Consider the following 23,807-nt stretch of genomic DNA (forward strand, 5'->3'; position numbering starts at 1 on the left):
CAGACAGACAGACAGAGGCAGAGGTGGCAATTTCTCTTTTCAAAGTGGTTGATTCTACGCCAGGTCAAGAACCGTTACCCTTCACACTGTACAGTATTGCTTCAAATCCCATTACAAAAGGCCAAATATTTCTAACAAATGAAGTTCCAAATAACATCGTTGCCAATACTTGCAAATATATTTCTGAGCAATAAGTGAAACTTGCCTAAAATACGACCAAAAATATGATTTTATATCACTTCGGGCCCAAATATGACCTAAAGCTAAAATATGGTTCAAATATGCACTTATATGACCAATAAAAACCGTATTTTCATGTTCACAAGAGTCAGAAATGCGTTTATATTTAATTATACATGTGAAAAGATGCCAGGATAAAAATATGACATGTCATAGAAATCCGAGCCCTAATCATCAGCTATATATTCTGATTATTTGTGTTCAGTTACATGTCATTCCTCAATTAGCAAAGAAAACACTCCCAAGTATGTGACATATGTATTAACATTTACAGTATCTAAACTAACTTAATTAATCACTATGACATGAAGGCGTATTGGGGAGTGGATGTATAAATCCACATTTTCTTGACCTCAGCACTAGCTGGGAGTGACTGGTCAGCTTCATGCTCCTGCTGCTTTACCTCCGAGGAAAGAGACTTCGGTACCAATTGAATATGAGGCTGGATGAGTCCCAGAACCGGTCTGGATGACATGGAGAAGTGAAAATTTCTGCCCCCACCAGTACTCAAACTCCAACCCCTCAGTCATCCACCCCAAAGCCTGTCGCTATACTGACTGCGCTATCCTAGCACAGATTTATAGTATCTGAATTTGTGAAATAACCTGTTCCAAGTTCCATTTCTGCTCCTGGCTTCTTCACTATAATTGACTTTCCAACTTCATCTGGTACCAAGACTTTAATGATAGTGTCTGGGTGTTTCATCTCAATAGGAAGATTGGGAATGACCATTTTCCTCACAGGTTTTTCTTTCTTTGACTGATGAACTGTTGCAAGCATTTGAGAGGCACTGACAATAGTGTTCAGTTGGCTCTGAACTGCTGCAAGGTGCCAGCGTGCCAGCCTACGAACTGCTGCCACATAGTTCGACGATTCTGAATCTTCAAGAATCTCAGCACAAGCCTGAAAATCATGAAACTCCTAAGTCAACTATACACTGCTAGAACCAATATCAGAATTCATTCTTACTTTTAAAACATTTTCAAATCTGTAACAGCATTCATGTCAAATATAAGCAGATTAAATATATAACTCCTGTCCCACAAGGCAGTGTCATGGTAATACACTATAAATTTGTATAATAAATTAAAACTCACAGGACCTAAATTGGTATAAATATAAAAGTTGAAGAAAACGAAGTTAGGATGCAATGAAAAATTTGTTCCTCACCTGATAGAGTGGGATTCGATCAACAATTCCAGGCCATTCCACTTTCATATAGTAGGATGTTTGCTCTACCAGAGTATCTGCTGCATCTTTCCAACTGTCTAGAGGAACAGAATTTAACTCCTCATTTGGCACCACCAACAGGAAGTCACCTAGAGTGGCTAATACTGAAGAGGTCCAGCTGAAAGGATCTCTGCAGAAAACAGGAAAATACAGGCTGTACCATCTTTACATATATTTTACAAAACAAGGGTATCAAAATCTTAATATCAAACTGTTACTTTAAGTACTATAATTCTTAGTATTCTTACCCAAATGCTTTCAGAAAGATCTGGTACCATGCTGATCTTGTAACGGAATTTGCACAGACTATTTTTGATGCTGAATCACCAAATGACTCAACAAATAGCTTCATGGAAACTGGATTTATCTTTAAAATATCAGTTGCTGGTAAAAAGTGAACAAGATTTCCCAAACTGGAAATCTCAAATGCTTTTATTTCAGTTACTCTTTTATGTGGATGTTCCTGTAAAAGGTAGTACAAGTGAAACGTTTAATATTGAAAAAATGTATACCAATAATTCTGTTCACTAATGTGGTACCTAGATTCTTTGAGAACTTACTGCTTTGCAACAAACTGCATCAAAATTCTGTCATGTAATTCAGTCACCGTTAGACACTTAATGCCACATTTTAATTTGTTGAATGGCATAAATATGCCACAATATTAAGAATCACAGATATCCATTCCCTGAATTAAGTTTATCAATGCAAGTCATCACTGCTATGAAGATGTAATTATAAACTAGAATAATACCTATCAGAAGGGCCCTCAAATATACGCATATGAGCATACGCTCAGCTGATTGACTAACAGTGTATCATAATAATTTAAAACTTATATTTTCAATTACATATACTGGGTGCAAAATTTAACACTTGCATGTTTCTTCAACAGCAGCTGTGCATATTTGTAAGGTTTTATTTCCTTTGTAGCTACAAGGAGTTCTGGTAGAGACAACTGTCCAATAGTTTCCAACATATGTTGACTGTTGATAGCCTTTTCAATATCTTGAACTGGTAGAGTTGCCAAAATGTAACCTGTTAGCAATAAAATTGTATTAGTTTCAGTAACTAAGACCCTGAAATACAAAGATCTCAATGCAATAGATTGTGATAGGTTACATTTTAATATTAATATGCATTTCAGATGGTAGGATTTTATTAAATTATAAATGTCTAAAAACCAGCCATTTGATGTGGAGAAATTCTACAACACTTGCAGTAAAATTATGCTTCAGGAATATGCAATGAAAGTGATTTCCCTCACTTATGTTTCAATTTAATCATTTTAATTATTACATACTTTTTTTCCATAACATTTGCAAATTTGTATTTAGTACAATATTCATATATAAAATCTGTGTGAGAAAGTAAAAAATCCTGTAACATATAGTCTCAAAATGCAAGGAAATACTAATCATAAAACTCATAGAATTTACATTGCAAGAAGTTTTAAATGTAGTAATTCCAGAAAAGATTCTTCACATCTCTTGGAAACAACATATTGTTGGCACAAATGCTGAACGAACAGAGGAAAAAGCAACATGATGTTCCTTGTTTAAGAGATCTTGACCTTCTTACTCACAAATTAATGTTAAACAGATAGGACATTTTAATAAATTATCCATTTTCAAATACAGCATTGTACTTCTGAAAATATATTACTGTAATAACTGTCCTGTGAATCAAAACAGAATGCAAAGCTCACTCATAATTTGAACAAATACAATGTCCCTTGAATGCACACACTTTTAACATTGTTACAATTAATCATTGCTTCTTAGGGTCAAGAATTTTCCTTTCTCCATGTCGCCCTGAACCAGCTGTAGGACCACCCTGCCTCCTACCCAATGGGTACCAGGGGATCTTTCTTCAGGGGTAAAGCGGCCGGGGTGTGAAGCTGACCACTCGCCTCCAACTAGTGTCAAAATAAAGAAAACATGATCTATACATCTACTTCCCCATATAGCTTCATGGCATTGTGCTTAATTAGTTATGCACAGGAACAACTTTACCTTTTTATTTTGCAAAATAATGCTTCATTGTCTCTCACATAGACTACAGATTCTTACATTTCTGTAATTACTGCATGTCGTTTAACCTGCTGAGGTTCTGTGCAGCATCAAATGAGATGTGAAGATGATCAGAAATGAAGAGTTTTGTCTTCTGGCGTATAACCCAATGCAGTCCAATCAAAGTCACCAACATTTCAGAGGAATATATTGCCCTCATCTTCAGGGTCAAAGAATAATTCAAGCAAGAAACAAGCATGAAGCAGGCAGCAAGCAGTGATGTGTTCCTCAATAACATACGTGGTGTGTTCAAAAAGTATCGAACCTTTGGTCGGCAGAAATACATTTACTGATTTGGAGGTACAAAACCCTAATCCCCTTGAATGTAGTCCCCTTGGTAATGCACACACTTCTCCCAGCGCTTCCGCCATTGTTGGAAACACTTCTGGAACGCGTCTTTTGGATGGTGATTAGCTGGGCCGTCGTATTCCGCATGATGTCTTCTCTTGACTCAAATCGGGTTCCTTTCAGCGCATTTTCAGCTTGGGAAATAGCTAAAAGTCACAACGGAGCCATGTCGGGGGAGTAGGGAGCCTGATGAACCACAGGGATGTTGTGTTTGGTGACGAAAGTCTGAATCAGATGTGCAGAATGGGCGGGTGCGTTATCATGATGGACCTGCCAAGTTTTTGCTGCCCACAGATCCGGTCGTTTGCGCCGCACAGCATCACGAAGGTGATGAAGGACCGCCTGGTAGTATTCCTTTGTGATGGTTTGGCCTTGTGGTGCGCACTCATGATGCACAACCCCACGGGAGTCGAAGAAAACGGCCAACATGACCTTGACATTGCTGCGGACCTGACGTGCTTTTTTTAGCCTCGGGGATGTCGGATGTTTCCACTGTTACGACTGCATCTTGGTTTCTGGGTCGCACCCATAAACCCATGACTCATTGTCTGTGATCACAGTGTTCAGAAAGTTGAGGTTACTGTTTGCATTGTCCAGCATGTCCTGTGCGATTTCCAGACGGCGTTGCTTCTGCTCCAGCGTTAGCAGTTTCAGTACGAATTTCACGGACACTCTCCTCATGCCCAAATCCTCAGTCAAAATTGAATGTACCGATCCAATGCTTACCCCTATCTCGTTCGCAAGTTCTCGGACTGTGATATGACGGTCCTCCATGACCAAAGTCCGCACTTGCTCAATGACATTCTCATTTCGGCTTGTTGAGGGTCTGCCTGAATGTGGTTCGCTGTCCACTGATGTGCGGCCATCTTTGAAGCGGTTGTACCACTCCTTTATCCGTGAGTTGCTCTTGGCATCACCCCCGAAAGCCTGTTGAATTTTGCGAATGGTTTCCATTTGGGTATCGCCAAGCTTTTGGCAAAATTTGATGCAACATCGCTGCTCATGTTGTTCCATCATTTTACACCTTACTAGAATCTGACGAGTGCTCGCTACACATCCTCACTCATAGGCCGACTGCCAGTGACTGATGATTTCAGCGGGCGGGAAAAAATTCACGATTGCGCACAAATATCCCCTCCACATCTCCACCAAAGGGAGCCTCCCACGCTTCATTGGTTTACGCGGGAAAAAAGAAGGTTCGATACTTTTTGAACACACCACGTATGCTGACTTTCGCCAGACTACACAGCATTAGATTCAAGAAAACAGAATTCATAACAACTGCTGCAGAAACCTCAAATTCAACGTTCAGGATGATTTGCAAGAAAAAGGTATGCCCTATTGCAAGGTATGTACTGTCCTGAAATTTGAAGGAAGAACTTCCTTGTTACTTGATGAAGAAAATGACAGTGGCATCATAGAAAGGGTATCAGTCTATGGAATAGTGTTCTGCGCTTTTACAGCTACTGATAATACTATACAATTAAGTTCATCACAAAATTTTACTGATAAAACTGGATTTTTGTTCAATTTAAAATGTTCACCAAATTATACGTGTATTCTGCATTAAAATATTTTGTGAAGTTGCATAATTTATTAGATTGAAGTTTCTCTTATATAAAGGAAGCATTATAACAAAGAGATCACTATACTGGACAGTTAGTAATAAAGCAGCATTAAATTACCATTATCTAACACTGATTTATTTCTGTTCATGAAGTGTTCACATTATTTGGCCCGTTTATAAAAAGGGTAATGGACATGAAATTAGTAATTATGTCTATATTCTCAAAAAATTTTTTAAAAATAGTGTATAAGAGATTGGTATCTTTATTATTAAATTTAAATTTTAACAGAAAATCAATAATTCCAGCAAAATAAGTCGACCATATCTGCGTGTAAGTCCTTTATTGGGAATGTACAGGAAGCACTGGACAGGCGGCCATTTGCAGTTGGTATAATTTTTTTATCTCCCAAAAGTGTATGATATTATTGATCATGATATATTTCTTGAAAAATTAGATCAGTATGGAATAAGAGGGAAAATTAATGTTTGGTTAAAATCTTATCTCCCACTGTGTTCTCAGTATATAGAAATAACCTCTAATAACAATAAATATTCTATGATCAGGTACAATTCTACACTGAAAAATACAAAACTCTGAATACTTCAAGCATCTATTTTGGGCCTGCTCCTGTTTTTATTATATATAAATGATTTACCACATCATATATCAAATGTAGAAGTGGTTCCTTATGCAGATGATACCAATATACTGGTAACAGATAAGAATTACATTACTCCCCAAGAAAAAATGAAAGAGTGATGATCCAGCTAGAATCTTGGTTTTCAAAAAACAACGTGCTTATGAATACTGGTAAGACCAAAGTAACGGTATTCCAATTAAATAAACTGTATGACATTTCAGAGCCAGTTATTACTTTCAAAAATATAAAAATTAATTATACATCACAGTTCAGATTTTTAGGTATCCAACACATAATCTAAAATGGAGGTCACATATTCAGTCCATATGTCTAAAACTGAATAAGGCATGTTATTAAGTCCCTGAAAGATGTAGTGAGTTTATATATACTCAGAAATATATACTTTGTCAAATTTTTATTATTATTAACTTAAGGTCTGCTTTTTTGGGGTGGAGAAAGTGAAAGTAGCAAATTACTGAAAATAAAAAAGGATACTTCTTTTAACAAAAGGTGTAAATAGCAGAACATCATGCACACCTATTTTTAAAGAATTAAAGATTTTAACTGTCACCTCTTTGTATGTCCTTGTGGTGTTGTGCTATTTTCAGAAATATAATTTATACTCTACATGAAATTCAGATTTATATGAATGTAATACTAGAAGGAAAAATGATTTTCATGTGCCATATTGTAACACATCAGCTTTTAAGAAGAGTGTTATCAATATGGTTATTAAATTGTATAATAGACTGCCTTTGGAATTAAAAAAATCAGATGGATCTAAAGGCTTTAAACATGGGCTAAAATTATTTTTACTACATCCTCTATTGTATACAATGTAAGAGTTCCTCTTAAGAGGGACAGTAGTAAGCATAGCAAAATCTCTTCCAGAATGGAACTAGATAACAAATGGTTGCTTGCAATATCTTAATGTGTTCAGTGACTGACATGCTCATATGTAGAACTCTCTGATTTACTGTTAATACTCCTGAGATTCTCTTGATGAACTTGTAGAGTTGGCTTGCATTTCAATTTACATATTGTATCTAATTTGACTGTTTATCTAGTTTGATGATGTGTGTTATATTTTAATTATAGGTTAACCATGTCAAGCGTGATTGTATATTGACAAATTCTAAACTTTCAGGTATTTGGGCAAAAGGATTTCAAGAATGATGTATTTAATGATGCAACTTGTTTGTGTGTTACTGTTGTAGCAATTATGAAGTGAAATGGAAATTAAACTACTAAAAGAAACAAAATTTAGAATAACTGTTTTAAACTTATTTCTTCCTACAATAATTCATTATTTCTCAATGGGAAATTATCCTGTTAGCATTGCCTCCATGCACCACATTTTGATTGGGAATGCATTTCAGAAAGCAATAGTTTCTATGTAGGTAATACCTGAACTTGTCAAAAACCACATTCTAATACCATGTGCTATCACAATGATTTATAATTGTTATCAGAGAAGGAACTCCTGAGCAATGTGCATGTTATATATGCTAATAAGATATTATGACATAGTGGAAAAATTTGAAGAAGCATGAGATCTCATATTCCCATACACTACAGGGCATAAATGAGGTGGAAGTTAAATATTTGAAGAGGGATAGACCAGATGCAAATTAGGATACAGCTTTGATGTTTTCATGGTTCCATTTCCTTGCAAATATGAGACAGCGTTTTCAAAAACGTGGCAAATTTATGGTAATGGTTTTGTACTACTTTTGTAGCAGTTTTAAAAATTATATTTATGCCAGCAGAGACAATATGTTGCTCAACTTTAATGGTATAAAACATCATACAAAACATGTCCTTAATCCATGTAGGCAGTATGACATACCTCACAAATGAAAATATTAAGCAAGAGGAAGGTGGTTAAGAAACCCTCTGCAATAAAGGATGTTAAGATTTGAACTGCAATATCCATAAGAGGCTAAACAGTTTTAACCAGTCAAGTGGTTCTTTTATATGTTCTTAGCTCTCCTGCAGTGGCATGTTACTAGAGTCTTCTAAATCAATATTTATGCCAGGCTTGCCAGTGAATGGAAAATATGGTTGCTCAGCATCTAAATTTGCCTATACATCAGGTTACATGCTACTGTTGTCACTGATATTTTCTGCTTCATCACAGCTGACACTTTGTTCACCACCTGACAAAATGTTCATATTTATTTCACTATCACTACATTACTCACTCTCTGAAATATCACTGTATTCATTCTCTTTTAACAGTTCATAAAACACTGCATCACCTACAGGCATCTTCTTGCTAGGAACTGCTATAATGTTTAGTCAAAGGAGCTCAAACTCAGGACCGCTATCAAGCAATCAACAACTTTCTGTCACACTCTGAAGTAACTAGAACATCTTGCAAGCACAACGTACAGGTTTGCATTGCCAACTGGCCTTATATCTACAACGGACTAGTTAGACACATGCATATGTCTGCAGACGTTATAGGCACTACAATACACAGTACCACATGACGTCTATAGGCATCATAACCTGATTGGTTAACTCTACCTTCTTGCAATTTTGTGTTAGGTCAAGCAAAATGGAGGTCTTGTTCTATCCGTGCCCTCAAAATTGGGGAATTCAGAAATGTAAAGACAGAAACAGGTGAGGGAAGACTCTGATAACTAATCTTTTGGAAAAGTATGCATCTTTAACCAGTCCATTATCCTTCTTAGTTACACACATGTATGATGTCTATAGACATTATAGCCACTACAATACACAGTACCAAATGATGTCTATAGGCATCATAACCACTTGACTGGTTAACTCTACCTTCTTGCAATTTTGTGTTAGGTCAAGCAAAATGGAGGTCTTGCTCTATCTGTGTGCTTAAAATTGGGGAATTCAGAAATATAAAGACAGGAACAGGTGAGATAATTAATCTTTTGGAAAAGTATGCATCTTTAACCAGTCCATTATCCCTATTATCTCCATGTAAGTAGTTTATGACACTGTCAAAAAAGGTATGTAATTTCAGTTTCTGTTATCCAAAATAACTCTGAAACAGTGTATGCTCACATTAGGCAGGAATAAGTTTACTTCATTCTTCATGCAGTTTGTTCTGTATTACTGATCATTATGGTTAGTTTTAAAGATCTTACCACCAATTGCTTCTGTCTCAGCTGGTTCTAAATAGTCAAGCAATTGCTCAGAAAGTTTAAAATTTTGCAAACTTCCTTTCTTCTCTAGATAACTCATTAAAGCCATCTGAGAACAGTACTGTAGATCCTTGGGGAAAGGCTGAAAAATTAAAACATTAATTTACCATTAATAATATATTGATGTATATATCCTTTCCAAAGAAATAGTTTGGAATAATTTATTAACAGAATTGCAATATGCTATTTTATATATTAATTCTTGCCACAAGCTATGGTTCACAGGACACACAAGTTAATAAATAAGAATGACATGAAAATGTTAAGGCAACTCCTTTGGAAGAGACTTTGAAATGGAGCATGTGTGCACACAACATGAAATGTAATGCACATCTGGTTACTTCCTGTGGTTATCTTTATACATTAGTTCTCAGAATATAAATTTTGTTGTTGTGGAACAAAATTAATACCAAATGATATACCAGTTGAATGAGAAAAGTTTTTGGATTTGTGTATGCACTCTTTGTCTTACTTGTGCATGACTATGAAGACTTGAAATTATCATACATGAAGGTCATTAGCTTTCAACCTTACACAGAATTCATTAATATATTTATATGAATATTTTATTATCAGTTACTTTAAGCAGCGTATAAATTATGTACATGATAAGCAACTTCAGTTTATCCATTAATTTCAAATAAAGAAAGAATTTACATATCAGTCTGTATCTAAATAACCAACATGTGCTTAGTCAACATTTAGTCAACATGTGCTAATACCACAAACAATTTTTCAATTGTTCAATTTGTTGTTTCTTCCCCATTACCATTCCTGATGTTCTCGTTTTTGCAGTCTCCATATTCCTCAAAAAACAGTGAAATATGCAGTAAAAACTTAAATATATACAGGCACGTTGCCAAGAATATTTGCAATCATGAAAGAATCTTCTACAGGAGTATAAATTAACACTGCTAATGTCGTGAATGGAAGTTAAGGATGCACGAGTTATGCAATCACAATCAAGATGGGAAATCTCATTTCTTACAACAGGTTCCTAGTATCAAAATATGCATTCTTTTAAAGCCCCTCCTTTATTTAAAAATATGCTTTTCCATTAATATCTTGAACTCAATGAAATTTTAAGCTCTGTGCAGAACTTCATTCTGAATATTACTGCCTTATCTTGAAAGTAACAAATCAAACTGTGGAACACAATGTGTTGTTAATTCAGTTTGAGTATCTTCATAGATGTTACTTTGCTGAATATACTCATATAATATATGCACCAAAATCTCCTTCTGAAATGTTTGCCCCTTTTTTTAATATACATATTGTGACGTGTTGTGCTATGGAGGACACTCCCCCCCTCCCCAGCATTGGCGTGGCGGCATCGAGCGCTGTCGCTGCTGCAGTTGCGGGCTGGTCAGCGTTCTGCCCCCTTACCCCACAGTGACGGGACAGCTCTTCCTACTGTGACATGGCACACGACACTGATGTTGGCACAGGCAACAGGCAACAGCGAACGGTATAAAAGCTGGCTGAGCAGTATGAGAGTTAGTTAGTGCTCTGTAGCAACTGCAGGAGGGGGCGGAGTGTTGACTGGCCTGTTACCATAGCAGCGGCAATGCTCTGGAGGTGTTGCGTCACCGCTGGCAGGGGAGGGGGTGTCCTGCATAGCGCAATACGTCACAATATATTTTCACCTCCACAACTACAAATCCTGAACATATACATCTAAATTTTTTGGAAAATATCTCATCAGGTTTAAGTGAAGACAACACAACACGCTGCTAGAAGGAAAAGCACACAAGCAGGAGGCATATTACAGAGAAGCAAAACAGGCTAACAAACAGAAAAACAAGCTGCTGAAACAAACTTTCTGAAATAAACATATAACTCTAAACAAGTGGGCAACACCCCTTATGAGGTGGAATAGGATTTTACGAAAAAATTTGAATGGAAAATGTTAATGTATTTTAAGTAATTGTTTATGTTGTTTTAAGTGGACTGCAATGCACGATTTTAGCGCACTTCAGAACAGTGTAACAGTTGAATGCATTAAAACACCTGAATATGCCCATCTATGGCCAAAACATGTTGTGTTAAGTGTTAAATGGTAAATAAACAATTGTTGCATTATTGACGGACTGTGAATACATAAACATTTGGTTAAAGATTTGCAACAGGATGCTGAAATACAGAATTAAGTGAAGTAATAATTTTTTACCTTCTTCAGAGCATTCCTGACTCTGTTGTACTGCTCCATTATATAAATGAAATCCATAGTTTCCATAGCATATATATCATTACATGTCAATCCAAGGAGAGCAAGTTTTGAACCACCTGACAGAAGAGTATCTGAAGTCCACTTGCCACCCTGCAGTCTTGTTCTTCTGGCAGTCAATAATACTGAGAGCTGTGGATGAAATATGGTGTCTTAGGAAAGTATTTACTAATTTTACAAGTACTGATACAGGAAATCTACAATAAGCTCACAATCAGAGTTGATCCAGACTTCTAATTTAGCAGATTTATAGTTCTTGATCATATATAGTAGATGTACAAATACCAGACTATGTACTTGTTTCATGGAAGTACCTTTCTAAAATTTCATAATTAACTCTCATATTCTTCATTCTCAGCAAAATTCTTTTTTATTTTCCCTTCTACTAGTCAGTAACTTACTGCTGGCCCTTTAGACATGTTTTTGATGAGGAAAAGTGTGAGTAAATAGCCACAATTACAGAGAAACAAATATACACATGCTACATGCATTCTAATAAATGTTATCTGTCCAGCAATCTACTGAGTAATTGCCACCTACTCCTCGTTAAAAATCAACCAGACTTCTAGACACCTAAAGAGAATTCATGAACATGTTAACACTTTTCATTTACGTAGAACGGAAATACTTACAGTAGCTGGTGGCAGTCCTTTAATGACATTCTCAAACCCCTTTATATTTTCTATATCTGTTACAATTCTTGCTATTTTTCGGGATGGCATCATCTCAAAAAACTGATGTGGGTCTTTGTTTGATAACATTTTTCCCAGAGTCCAGCGATCCCCTTCAAACAAATTGGAAAATGACAAATGGTTTTAATGTAGCATGGTATTAGAACTAAGTCATATTTGAAATTTTGAAGTTTCACTTGTTTCATTTCAAGATCTACATTTGTATTTAAAATGTTTGGTTGTGCTAGAGAAAAAGAGATTTTACATGAAAATACTACAGTTGCAATGCTTCAGATAGTGTAATTTTAAGTTCTGCTATCAGAATGAAGAGTCCACATGCATAATATATTACTTCTGATCAATCACGGTCTTTAGAATTTACTTAGGCATTGAACAATTCCAAAATATGCACTTGATTGGTGAAATCTGAAGCAAACCAATTGTACAACAAAATATATGAGTTAACTGTCACTAGACAGATGGGAAAATAAAAGGTGCAAGCCTATATCAATTTAGTCACATTCTAACCTATACAATGCTGTTCAGCCAGCTCAAAGTCTCTCCTCGTTCATACCTATATACAGTGNAACACCTTCATGCAAGTTCAATTCTACCTTCAAGTGCCAGGACCCACTGTCCCAAACGAAAAGGAAAATGGAGACATGGAAGTAAAAAATTCAATATTCAAATTACAATAAAACAAATTTCATATGTTTCTGTAAATTCTCACATAATATTAGTCTTAAAAGAAATGCTTATGTAAATAACTGTCAAGCAGTTCCAATTTTTTCCTTATAATGGTATTAACAGTGCCTATCCGGTCAAAAAAAGAATAGCAATAACAATTCTATCTGTTATAATTTAAAGGAAATTCCTTACCAACAAGCCCTTCCACCTTTTGCAAGAGAGCTGCAGCCTGCATGGGCATGCCAGATGGAAGGCTGACCAGAAGATGGTAGAGCAAATTCTGTGGCAGAGTTCTAGCTGATACCAGTTGAGAAGATGACAGAGCTCGCAGTAGTCCCTTTTGGCCCATTATTAAGTCTGGTTTCTCCAGATTGATAACAGTGTCTCCAGTAAGCAGACGAGCCTAGCGCACACCAAGGTTCTTAAAATCTAAGCCTCAATAAGTTCAATACTGTAAATAAGGAGCTCCAAATCTCTGGTTATACCTTTTGTGCACTAGCAAAAAATAGTTTCATTGAAATTATGACACCCTAATCATGCAGTCACCAAACCCTGTTGTGTCCTTATGCACAACTGTATTGACCACTTCGCATGACTAAAAATACTGTTCGAATTTGCAGAGATTTCATTATTTTGACTTAAAGATGACAAGATAAAATATATGTAACTTTCATCCCTGACAAAATTTAAGAACTATGTTAAGAATATAATAAGATTTAGACATAGTGTAACTGAAGGCACAATCCCTGCAACAACTTTGAGATAAGTGACAAAATTACAAAGTCTGACTAAGGACAATCATTCCCTTGTTAATATTTGGCAAGCATTTCCAAGCACAAGGGAAGAGTGATATCCACTGATTCATGACTCTGGCTGCAAACTGCACAAAAAGCCCACTGAGCTTTTCATTTTCCTTTACTTCATGAATGACAACAAGAATATTTTTGACACTTTCTTTGGACAAATGACTTAGTAGAGAAGAGCCATATATATTTTCAGCAGACTAATTAATCAGTAAGTAAAAGGGAAATTCCATAAAAGCTGTAAAGATTGTGTCACATGCTTTATAGAGCCTTAGGAAACCAATCAAGACTACTATGTCATTATAAAACCACAACTTCAAGGGGTATCAAAAGAATATAACATTGTGAAAACATATATTGGAGGGAGCTGTTTTCGACAACCACTTTGAAGGGACATGATTCTACTGACAAATTATTGCTCATAATCAGAGGCACAGAGTTGGTGTCTCCACCCCCCAATTTACAGTTGTAAATCAGGAATGCAAGCAACATCCTAAACAAATTATATTATTTACCTCTCTATATTTCCAGAAAGTAAGCCATAAATTTTATGATGGTATTATTTGCAGAACTTTTCTGATAATCTGCTTACCTGCCTTGCAGTTATTCTGTCACAGTCTATACTAGACTGCACTAAAGCTGTTGGTGGAGACAACCTGTAGGATTCCAGAGCACTTACTGGAAGAACATAGACGAATTTCCCCAAGTGTTCAATTCCATTACCCCATGTTTCTGGCTCAACACTCTTAAGTCTGCCTGACAGCAGTGACTGAGCAATCAGTGATTCCATTACCTGTAGATGAGAAACCACTTCTGATAAACTACAGGCACATCCTTACAGGAAGAGAAAATGTTAACATAACATTGCATTGCATTCCACGAATCCAAAACTAGTCAAAATGACTGTAGAATGTGGAATATGTCATAAATACAAAACATAAGTATACACAAGGCTATTTAAAGATATATAAATTATTTTCTAGACAATAGGTATTCATCAACAGAGTAGAATGAGTGTGTATTTAAGTATCGTTTCAGTGCTATTTTAAATCGTGCTTTTTCATTCATAAGACCTTTGAGATCAGAGGCAGGCTATTAAAAATTTTGATCCCAGCATAATATGCGCCTGTTCAGCAGGTTTATCTCATAACTGGCCTGAACATTATAAATTTGTTTATAAACATTTTCCATAATTCCCTTCACAGTAACTTAAACAATGGCATGTTCACTGAAGTTTCCAAAACTATTATTTCCTACCATGAATTACAGATAATTGGATAACACTGAAGAAGCTCCATTCAGTATCCAACCTGAATATTTTTATTATTTTAATTTGAAACAGCCATATTCAATAATTACAGCTTGGGAGGGATTATTTTTATGAATCTGCCAGCTGGCACAGAATACTGTATAACAGACTGACATGTCATTGATTGATATTTAAAAAGAAAAGTCCAATAGTTACTGATGAACTAGGAAATTCAAACAAATCTTTTGTCATTATGTTTACCTCTTCATATTGTCTTCAGTACTGTAAAACTACAATTACTGAATTGTTATATCAGATATATTTGTAGCATTAATTGTAAGGTAATTCCCACCCCCATTCACTACAGTAACCATACAAAATTTACTCTTACTTGTTTAGCTGTTATATATGAACAGAACTTCATTTGTTCAAAAAGAGATGAAAGTACTCTGAAGTCTGTTGAGGCAACACTGAACCTAAGCAAATTTGCTGGAGATAGCTGTAAGGCTACTGGAAGAAGCTGTGCCTCAGTTAAGTTAGCAGATGATAGCTCTCTGTTTGAATAGAGAATGTTGAAGATTGCTTGGACCTGCAAGGAAATTGAAGACCTATGTATGAGGTCAAAATTATAACAAAAAATTATAATTATTTATTACATACCTTTCATTTCTATATTGTTAATATGAATTTACAGATTAGTCAGTGGTAAATTATAAGAGTCTTGGCACTTAATTTGTTTTACTCTCTCCTTTATTCTGAATTGTAGAAAACTACTTAGTTGAATCTTCTGATTTATATGTTTATATGTATAACATTGTTTCTTAGATGGCCTGTACAATTAAATGAAAGCAAGAAAGAATATTGTCTTCAGGGAAGGTACATGTAACTCACAATCACATTCATAAATGGCTCACTGGCTTTCCATACAGCATCAAGAACCTTAATTTCTGGTAGTTGTCCCAACATAGTGAAGTGATATCACTTCATAGCAATTAGTACTTTATTTTCTTCAAAATCAGCACCTTCATGGGAAGTTGACTGTAAATGTTGGAGATTTCTTTCTTCCCAATTAGAGTATTAAATTATGATAATACCACATTTTGCAGAGTCTATATTATGGTGGGTTTTCCAAATTGAGCATGAATGCAAAGAAGAATCCCTCATAGTCCACACAAGTGCAAAATTTTCCAAGATACATGCAAGACATGGTCATAGGCAGTGTTAGAATAATCATGTCTTCATGTTTTAACGTGTATTCGAGATATCTCAAAACTGATCTGATTATTCCAAGTTTGAATATTATTGTTTTGCCCATTGATAAAAAATATTACTTGAAATTTCTAACCTGAAGCCTGCTTAGTTTTGTTTTCAGGAGTACAGTGTTTTCCAACTGCTGTGCGCTCAGATGCTGAAGCTCATCTGGGGTGGCGCCTTCCAGGAAGTACCTAAACCTGAAGAACATGCATCTGGTCAGGCTTTAAAATAAATGTCAGTAAGTCCCATTAAGTATACAGTACACAGACTAGAATGATCTATGAACATAATCATGCAACAACAAAATATTTACTCCTACAAGTATACTGACTACCATCTGACATAAGATCAAGAGCATTATTATTGATTACACTATATATAGCTTCAGATAATTCCTGACAATACTGATACAGTTCCACATTGCCTCCCATCCTTGCAACCTGTTTCCTCAAGATGCACCTTAATATTAAGCTCCATCCTCTCATTTATCTTTAAACTGAGAGCTTTCTAAGAAGCTTAATAAGAAGATGGAGGGTAACTTAACGATTTTTCCTGTGAAGTTTGAAAACTCGTTGACACAAACTTCTTCTGATTTCAAACATCATGTATGACACTTTAATCTCCATGAAACCATAGTTATAAAATACTTTCCTTACAACCTATGTGGCCATACAGTACAGATTTGTATGAATCTGAAGGAAATATTTAGTACATCATTTCATAATTCTTTACACATACACTTTAGCATGCAGATAATTACAGTTACTTCAAGCAACAATATATTTCAACTGATAGTAATTCAGAATATAAAGCAAATAAGTTAGCAATATAATGGTATGTAAGAACCAAATACTAGTAATAATGAGCACTGTAAATTCTCCAGTTGGAACACAATTTTAATGCATACAGTTTTGTTGGTGATAATTGCACATTATGCAGGTTAAGTTAAGTTTAACATTTTCATTAAGCTTAGGATATTCAACATCAGCCCAAGATACAAATTCATAATGGGCAACTGAGCAAAAAAGAGTGGACACCATTCACTGACTGATAAAGGCAACAGTTTGTAGTATAATACAGTGGAACCTCGCTTAACAAGCATAATTCGTTCCAGAATCTTACTCGTAATGTGAAACACTCGTTAAGCGAAACAATTTTTCCAATATAAATTAATGTAAAATACGATAATACGTTCTATGCCGAAAAAAATACTAAAAAAATTTTATGTATAACATTTATTCAAAGAAAATTATATATACATTGTTAAGGAGTTTGAATCATCTCCATCTTTTCTTCTACGTGGAATGAACCAACCTGGAATGCGAATTCAATTTACAGAAAACAAAAAAAAAATCGAAATAATTAGTTTGTTATTTATGATACATATCTAATTCTTTTTTACTAGAAAGCTGTCTAGAGACATTTGTTTTTGCCAATGCTTCAAAATTTGGTGAAAATGCGACACAGCATTATCATTAAATAAATTTGTAGCACGCATAGCCACTGCCTTATTAGGGTGATGCTTCTCAATGTACGATGGAACAGTTTCCCATGCTTTCAGCATTTCTCTTATTGCGCCAGAAGATTGTTGCTTTGCTGTTATCTCCTCCTCCTCCTCTGACAAACTCTCCTCCACAACTTCTTGCTGTGAAACACAATGCAACTCCAAATCGTGCAGATCGTTGATGTAGACCGATTGTATGTGTGTGCTAGATCAGCTATGCTCACACCTCGTTCTCGCTTTTCAATGATTTTACATTTCATTTCTATGGTTATTTTTATTCTCTTACAGCTGTCTTTTTGCGGCTTTTTCTTCAGGGACATTTTGCAAGGGTTATTAAACTTTGCACAAAAAAAATCACAAATAATGTCTGAACACAAGTTTGGAAAAATGTGTGATCACAAGTGACACTAAGATGCTAGCAGAACAAGTACTAAACATAGACTGATGTAGCAAGCGCACAATTAAGGACTTCCCCTCCCGTCACTCGTTATGCAAAACGTCGTTCGTTAAGAGAGTCATTTTTTTTACAATTTGTTTTGCTCATTATGTGAATTACTCATTATGAGAAGGGCTCGTTAAGCGAGGTTCCACTGTATTCTATTCAGTTAAATATCAAAAAGAGATGGCAACAGAGGACAAACATATACATATTTCATGAATTCAAATCATATTTTCTTGTTAATTTATAGATCTAATATTCATCTTCCAGTATATTCAAGATTTAAAATATTTAGGGGTAATTTTCATATGATATAATATTAAATACACCATTTTCAAATCAAGATTTTATTGCATAATGTTGTGAATTTCTTAAATTTAATTTTTCTGTCAATTACTCAAGAATTATATAATATTTCTCTTACAGAAAGTTTCAGGCTCAAGATGATTCAGTGTTAGTAGAAATCTTGTTTCTGGGAGATGGCACTACATAGATGTAGAAAGTGGTTGGCTGCCTCTATTTTTAAGTCCATCACTTCTGCATTTTGAAATTAAAAGAATATTGTGACATGTGGGCCATTTCTAAGAAACGATTTAGCAAGTGCATTGCCATGGAGAGATCGATTCTTAAAATCAAGTGGTTGCAGAACACGTTTCCATGGATACAAATTGTGAACATTTTGAACTCGTGAAAACCAGACCATTGCTACAAAATTAACAAGTTTCCACAGCAATAAACACAGAATAATAGAGGAACTGTTGGAGACGGTGATCTCTATTTGGTTTGTCCTGAAGTTATAAAGTTATAACCACAAGTGTTCAGTTGGAAAATAAAATTACTGGTCATGAGTCTCAAAGGTCTTGTCACCAAGATGAACTGATTTGCGGTAAACCACCAGTCATAAAGTGACTGACTCTGACTCTTGATTTATCATTCATTCAGTTGTAAGAGAAGTCAGAAGGCAGTTCAATAGTTCATTAATTCAATTGTGTGTTGACCAGCTAATTTTCATTACCAAGAAATGCCTAGTGATAACCTTGCACAAGAATAGTCATTGTTGAGACCTGTTACCATGCAACAACTAGAGAAATGAGACTTTGAAGACTTTGTGTGGAGTAATCTGTAGTGTGGAAATCAGCAATACTGTTATAGTTATTTGTAATTATGACCTGTTAGTGGTCAATAAATCTATTCACCAATCCAAACCCCATCTATAGTCAATAATACATGTTGCAATAAAAAATAAATAAAAAAATGTTCCAAACTTATGATTACAAATTTATGTGCTATTTGGAATGAGTGACGTGTCTACAAAATTCTATATCTGTAAAGAACAACGTGAGCTGCCATGGCAACCTATTGACATTATGATTTTGACATGAGCATTATATTTTGAAGAATTAGTGCTGAAGAAAATCAAGGATTAAGAACATCACAAGTAAAAAGAAATATTTGAATCTTATTTGTAATAAGGGCCCTTCTTAGGAACCAATATTACCTTCTTACATCATTTGCATTCCATTCTGATAGGTTAAAAGGATATGAAGAGCGTAACATCAGATCTGTCCATGCTCTCTTAGATGCCTCCGTCTTTCCACACCACACATTACTTGGCAGATTCGACCACAACCAGTTACGAAGATGAAATAAGCTGAAAATATATTGGCTGTATATTTATTCTTAATTAATTTAATTAAAAAATAAACCTGCTAAGACTGGCTCCATTGTTTAGATTCCATGACAGCCTGAGCTGGTAAAGAAATTAATCTTTCATGACTCAAACATGCTCATAAATTTGTGTCACTGGACCCTATCCAGAGTCAGTTGAATCTATTCTCAATTTCCCATCCTATTTAAGATCTGTTCTAATACTCTCCTGCCATCCATGCCTGATCTCTCATGTGTTCCCTTCTCTTCATTTTCTCTGACTAAACTGCTGAATGAATTTCTTATCTGTACCAAGCATGCTACATGTTCCAGATAATTCACCTTCCTTGATTTATTCCTCCTAATATTAGTTAAGACTACAAATTGTGATGTTTCTTATTATGTAATTATCTCCATCATCCCATATCCTATTTCTTCCTCTGTCTTATGTCTAAATATTCTGCTCAACTCCATCTTGTCAAGTCTCCATGAGAAGATAAACTCATTGCAGTTCAGTCAAATTTAACTTTAAGAACAAGTTTATCATTCTTGAACAAAGAAAATGCATCTGTTCATTACTTACTGCACTATACTGTCAGTTCTGAAGTGAAAAATGACTCATGAATGTAAAAATATGATCAAATTTTGCTTATCTCCAGATTTAATTTCTATCCATTCCTATCTCCAGTCCCAATAGCACAACTGTGAGGACAATCAGAAAATAATTAATATAGAATATTACATGCACATGGCACATTCCTGTTACTGTAGATTCTGAAAATTAACACATTGAGGACCAGCAATTTAAATATTTAAATCACCCTGGGGCCACCATTATTAAACTACTATCCTAACTTGTGCACTGTTCACTTTAAAAATTAATATAAAATCTCCTAATTAATTTTATGAACTAACATTTTTGGAGAACACTTACCAATGTTCCTAGAAGTGCTTGAGAGTGTGATATTTCTGGAAACATTCCCCTTTGTGAAGTGGCATTACACAGAACTTGCAATGTAGACATATTCCTTTTTTTTGTGAACTGCGCAAACATGGCACTGCCTAGAAGGATGCTTCCCCTTGTAATGTTCACTCTTCACAATTTTCAAGTGGGTATGTTTCCACATATCACCCGAGAGTCACCCTGGGGGGTCCACATGAGGCCTGTTTGGGGTGGGAGTTGAAGGGCCCGGTCGCACTAAGTCTGTGTCTGACTCTGGTTCTGCTACCACCATCTGGTCTGTAGCCCAGGCATGTCTGGCCACACGAAACATTGTGCGACCAGTTTTGCCTTGTCACACTTGCTTGAATGTGGGCAGTTCCCACACCACATTCATCAGAAATTCTTTGTATTTCAATTTCGAATCAGGGTTTAGATTTTTGTAATTTTTCTAGATTTTTTACTGTCCCTGCAATGTTATCAACCCCATTATCATTGAAGCTACTGTCACTTTTAGTGTTTGTGGCCACAATTCTTTGTTCTCCACTGTCACTGCTGTTCTCTGAATTACCATGACTATGCATCTCACAAGGCAGGTCAGCTGGCTCTTCAGAGAAGAATTTGTCCTTGTCCATACCCCACCACTAACTAATGGCTGATACATACAGCTCGAAGAGCAGCAAAGCATTTTCCTTTATAATGGGTTAAGAAATCAAGTTACTGATAAGTAAGCAAATATTCCAGAGTTTTATTACGCAGTTGCGTGCAACTTGGGTGGTGCCAGAGCAAGGTATAGTGTGTTACAACCTAACATGTCCTAAAATCATGTTATCATGCAACCGGTCCTTAATGTGTTAAGATCTATAAAATACTTCAATTTGCCATTCCAAACATACGATGGGGTACCCAAAAGAAACCGAACTAATTTTTTTGTGGGCAGAGCTTTTGTAGTACCGCGTTTTGCCGCTATGAGCGCATAGAGCTAACATTCCTGAGTCGATAAGCCAACTACCGTTGCTTCAGAAGGTAAGGACTAGTTTCGGCAGAGTTTATAGTGACAACTATTTTGTGTGATCGTCGTTTTTGCAATGGCTGATTTTCGTGAACAGCGTGCGGCAGTGAAATTCTGCTTTTTGCTCGGGAAAAGTGGAACAGAAACTCTTGAAATGTTAAAAACGGCGTACAAGGATGATGCTATGGGGAAAACTCAAGTGTTTGAGTGGTTTTCCCATTTCAAAAATGGTGAAATGTCAATTGATGACAAACCTTGTTCTGGTCATCCTTCCACGGCCCGAACACATGAAAATGTTGAAAAAATTCGTGAAATCATCAAGGAAGATTGACGACGGACCATTGAAGAAATTGTGGAGCTGTCGGGAGTGACTTGGAGCTCAGTTCAGCGAATTTTGACAGAAGATTTGGGAATGAAAAGGGTGGCTGCGAAATTCGTGCCACGACTGCTGACTGCTGAACAAAAACAAGGTCGCGTGGAAGCATGCTGTGCTTTGAAAGAAGAGTCCCGAAATGATCAAAACTTTTTTTAAAAAATTATCACCGGTGACGAAACCTGGTGCTATGCTTACAATCCTGAATCAAAGCAACAATCAAGCCAGTGGAAGACTTCAAGTTCGCCTCGCCCCAAGAAAGCTCGTCAGGTGAAATCAAACATGAAAACAATGCTGATTTGTTTTTTCGATGTGAGAGGAGTCGTCCATTCAGAGTTTGTTCCGCAGGGTCAGACAGTTAACCAGGCTTTCTACTTGGAAGTTTTGAAAAGATTGCGCAACAGTTTGTGGCAGAAGCGGCCAGATTTGTGGCAGTCGGGTGACTGGTTTTTCCATCATGACAATGCCCCTGCTCACACAGCCCTGTCTGTACGACAATTCTTGACCAAAAATGGTATGACCCCTGTTCCTCACCCTCCATACTCACCCGACCTTGCCCCATGCGACTTTTTTTTTTGTTTCCTCGAATGAAAAGAGACATGAAAGGAAAGCGTTTTGCTGATGTTGCTGAGGTGAAGGAAAAAACGACAGAGGCGCTGTCAAGCATCTCAAAAGATGAATTTAGACAATGTTTTGAAAAATGGAATAAAAGACTAGACAAGTGTATTAGTGTAAGTGGAGAGTACTTTGAAGGGGATTGAAGGTTTGTGCTTAAAATTTGAATAAATAAGTTTAAAAAAAAATAAGTTCGGTTTCTTTTGGGTACCCCCTCGTACAATGAAGTTCGAAGTTTCACTTTACTCTGAAGGAAACATTTATAATGCAACATACTTGGATCTCTTAACAGGTATATACTTACAATTTACTAGACTCCAGCTTGGTAAGATTAGCCAAGAAATATGATGGCAAATGAGCCAAGAGAGGGCTTCCAACCTTCTCTATTGTCCTGAATCTGTGGTAATTCCAACTGCTGTTTGCATCTGGCAATAATTTAACCAAAGTGTTGGCAATAATATCCTGGATCTGGGATTTCAATTCCACTCCTTGCAACTGAAAATTTTCATTTTATATAAGAACTTCAAACTGTCATACAAATAAGCCTTCAGTGGCATATCAACCAACTACAGTAACGTTTGGGTTTTCAACAGCCCAAACGTGGCTGTTTCAACAGTTGAACCAGCCATCCCTTGTAAACTGCACTTCATCTGTGAATAACACGTGATTCATGAAGTTGGGCTGATGTAAACACTGGTTCAGTATACACTGACAAAATTCAAATCGTGGTATGAAGTCAGCTTGACCTACATCGTGTACTCACGTTGGATGATACAGATAAAGTTGTTGGTCATGCAGGACCCTCCAAACACTTGATTTTGATGTCCCCACAATCTTTGCAATGGCACGAGTGCTGGTGGATGGCTGTTCCTCTATGCAATGCAGTTCGACGTTGAGGCACCAAGTTTAAACGAAATGATTTTAAATGCCACCCTAGTGCTGTTATTTTACGTTTGCGGACATGGCTTCCTATTTCAAAGTTATTCTATATGGAACCCTCAGTACGCTCCTGAAGTATGGCACCAAACTCCTGGGACACCTTGTATACACACATCCCCCCCCCCCACTCTTGCCCCCCTTTCAACAACATTTGCATCCATACT

At 36.1% G+C, this 23,807-nt stretch overlaps 1 protein-coding gene across 5 annotated transcripts in view; it reads right to left on the reverse strand.

Moving 5' to 3' along the window:
- Positions 1-23,807, reverse strand: part of LOC111874734 — a 69,239-nt gene that overhangs the window by 20,540 nt on the left and 24,892 nt on the right. For 4 of the 5 annotated variants that reach the window (XM_023870473.2, XM_023870472.2, XM_033755575.1 and 1 more), the window contains 13 exons: positions 23,009-23,199; positions 19,616-19,768; positions 16,266-16,371; positions 15,312-15,509; positions 14,264-14,464; positions 13,061-13,271; positions 12,143-12,294; positions 11,454-11,642; positions 9,227-9,365; positions 2,351-2,508; positions 1,719-1,933; positions 1,411-1,600; positions 846-1,143 (listed from right to left, as the gene is read on the reverse strand). In XM_023870473.2, the coding sequence (XP_023726241.1) occupies positions 846-1,143; positions 1,411-1,600; positions 1,719-1,933; positions 2,351-2,508; positions 9,227-9,365; positions 11,454-11,642; positions 12,143-12,294; positions 13,061-13,271; positions 14,264-14,464; positions 15,312-15,509; positions 16,266-16,371; positions 19,616-19,768; positions 23,009-23,199 (2,401 nt within the window). The remainder of the gene's footprint in view (positions 1-845; positions 1,144-1,410; positions 1,601-1,718; positions 1,934-2,350; positions 2,509-9,226; positions 9,366-11,453; positions 11,643-12,142; positions 12,295-13,060; positions 13,272-14,263; positions 14,465-15,311; positions 15,510-16,265; positions 16,372-19,615; positions 19,769-23,008; positions 23,200-23,807) is intronic. The other variant, XM_023870474.2, reaches the window with a different exon arrangement.

Source organism: Cryptotermes secundus, unplaced genomic scaffold (genome assembly GCF_002891405.2).
Source record: "Cryptotermes secundus unplaced genomic scaffold, Csec_1.0 scaffold390, whole genome shotgun sequence".
Classification (NCBI taxonomy): Eukaryota; Metazoa; Arthropoda; class Insecta; order Blattodea; family Kalotermitidae; genus Cryptotermes; species Cryptotermes secundus.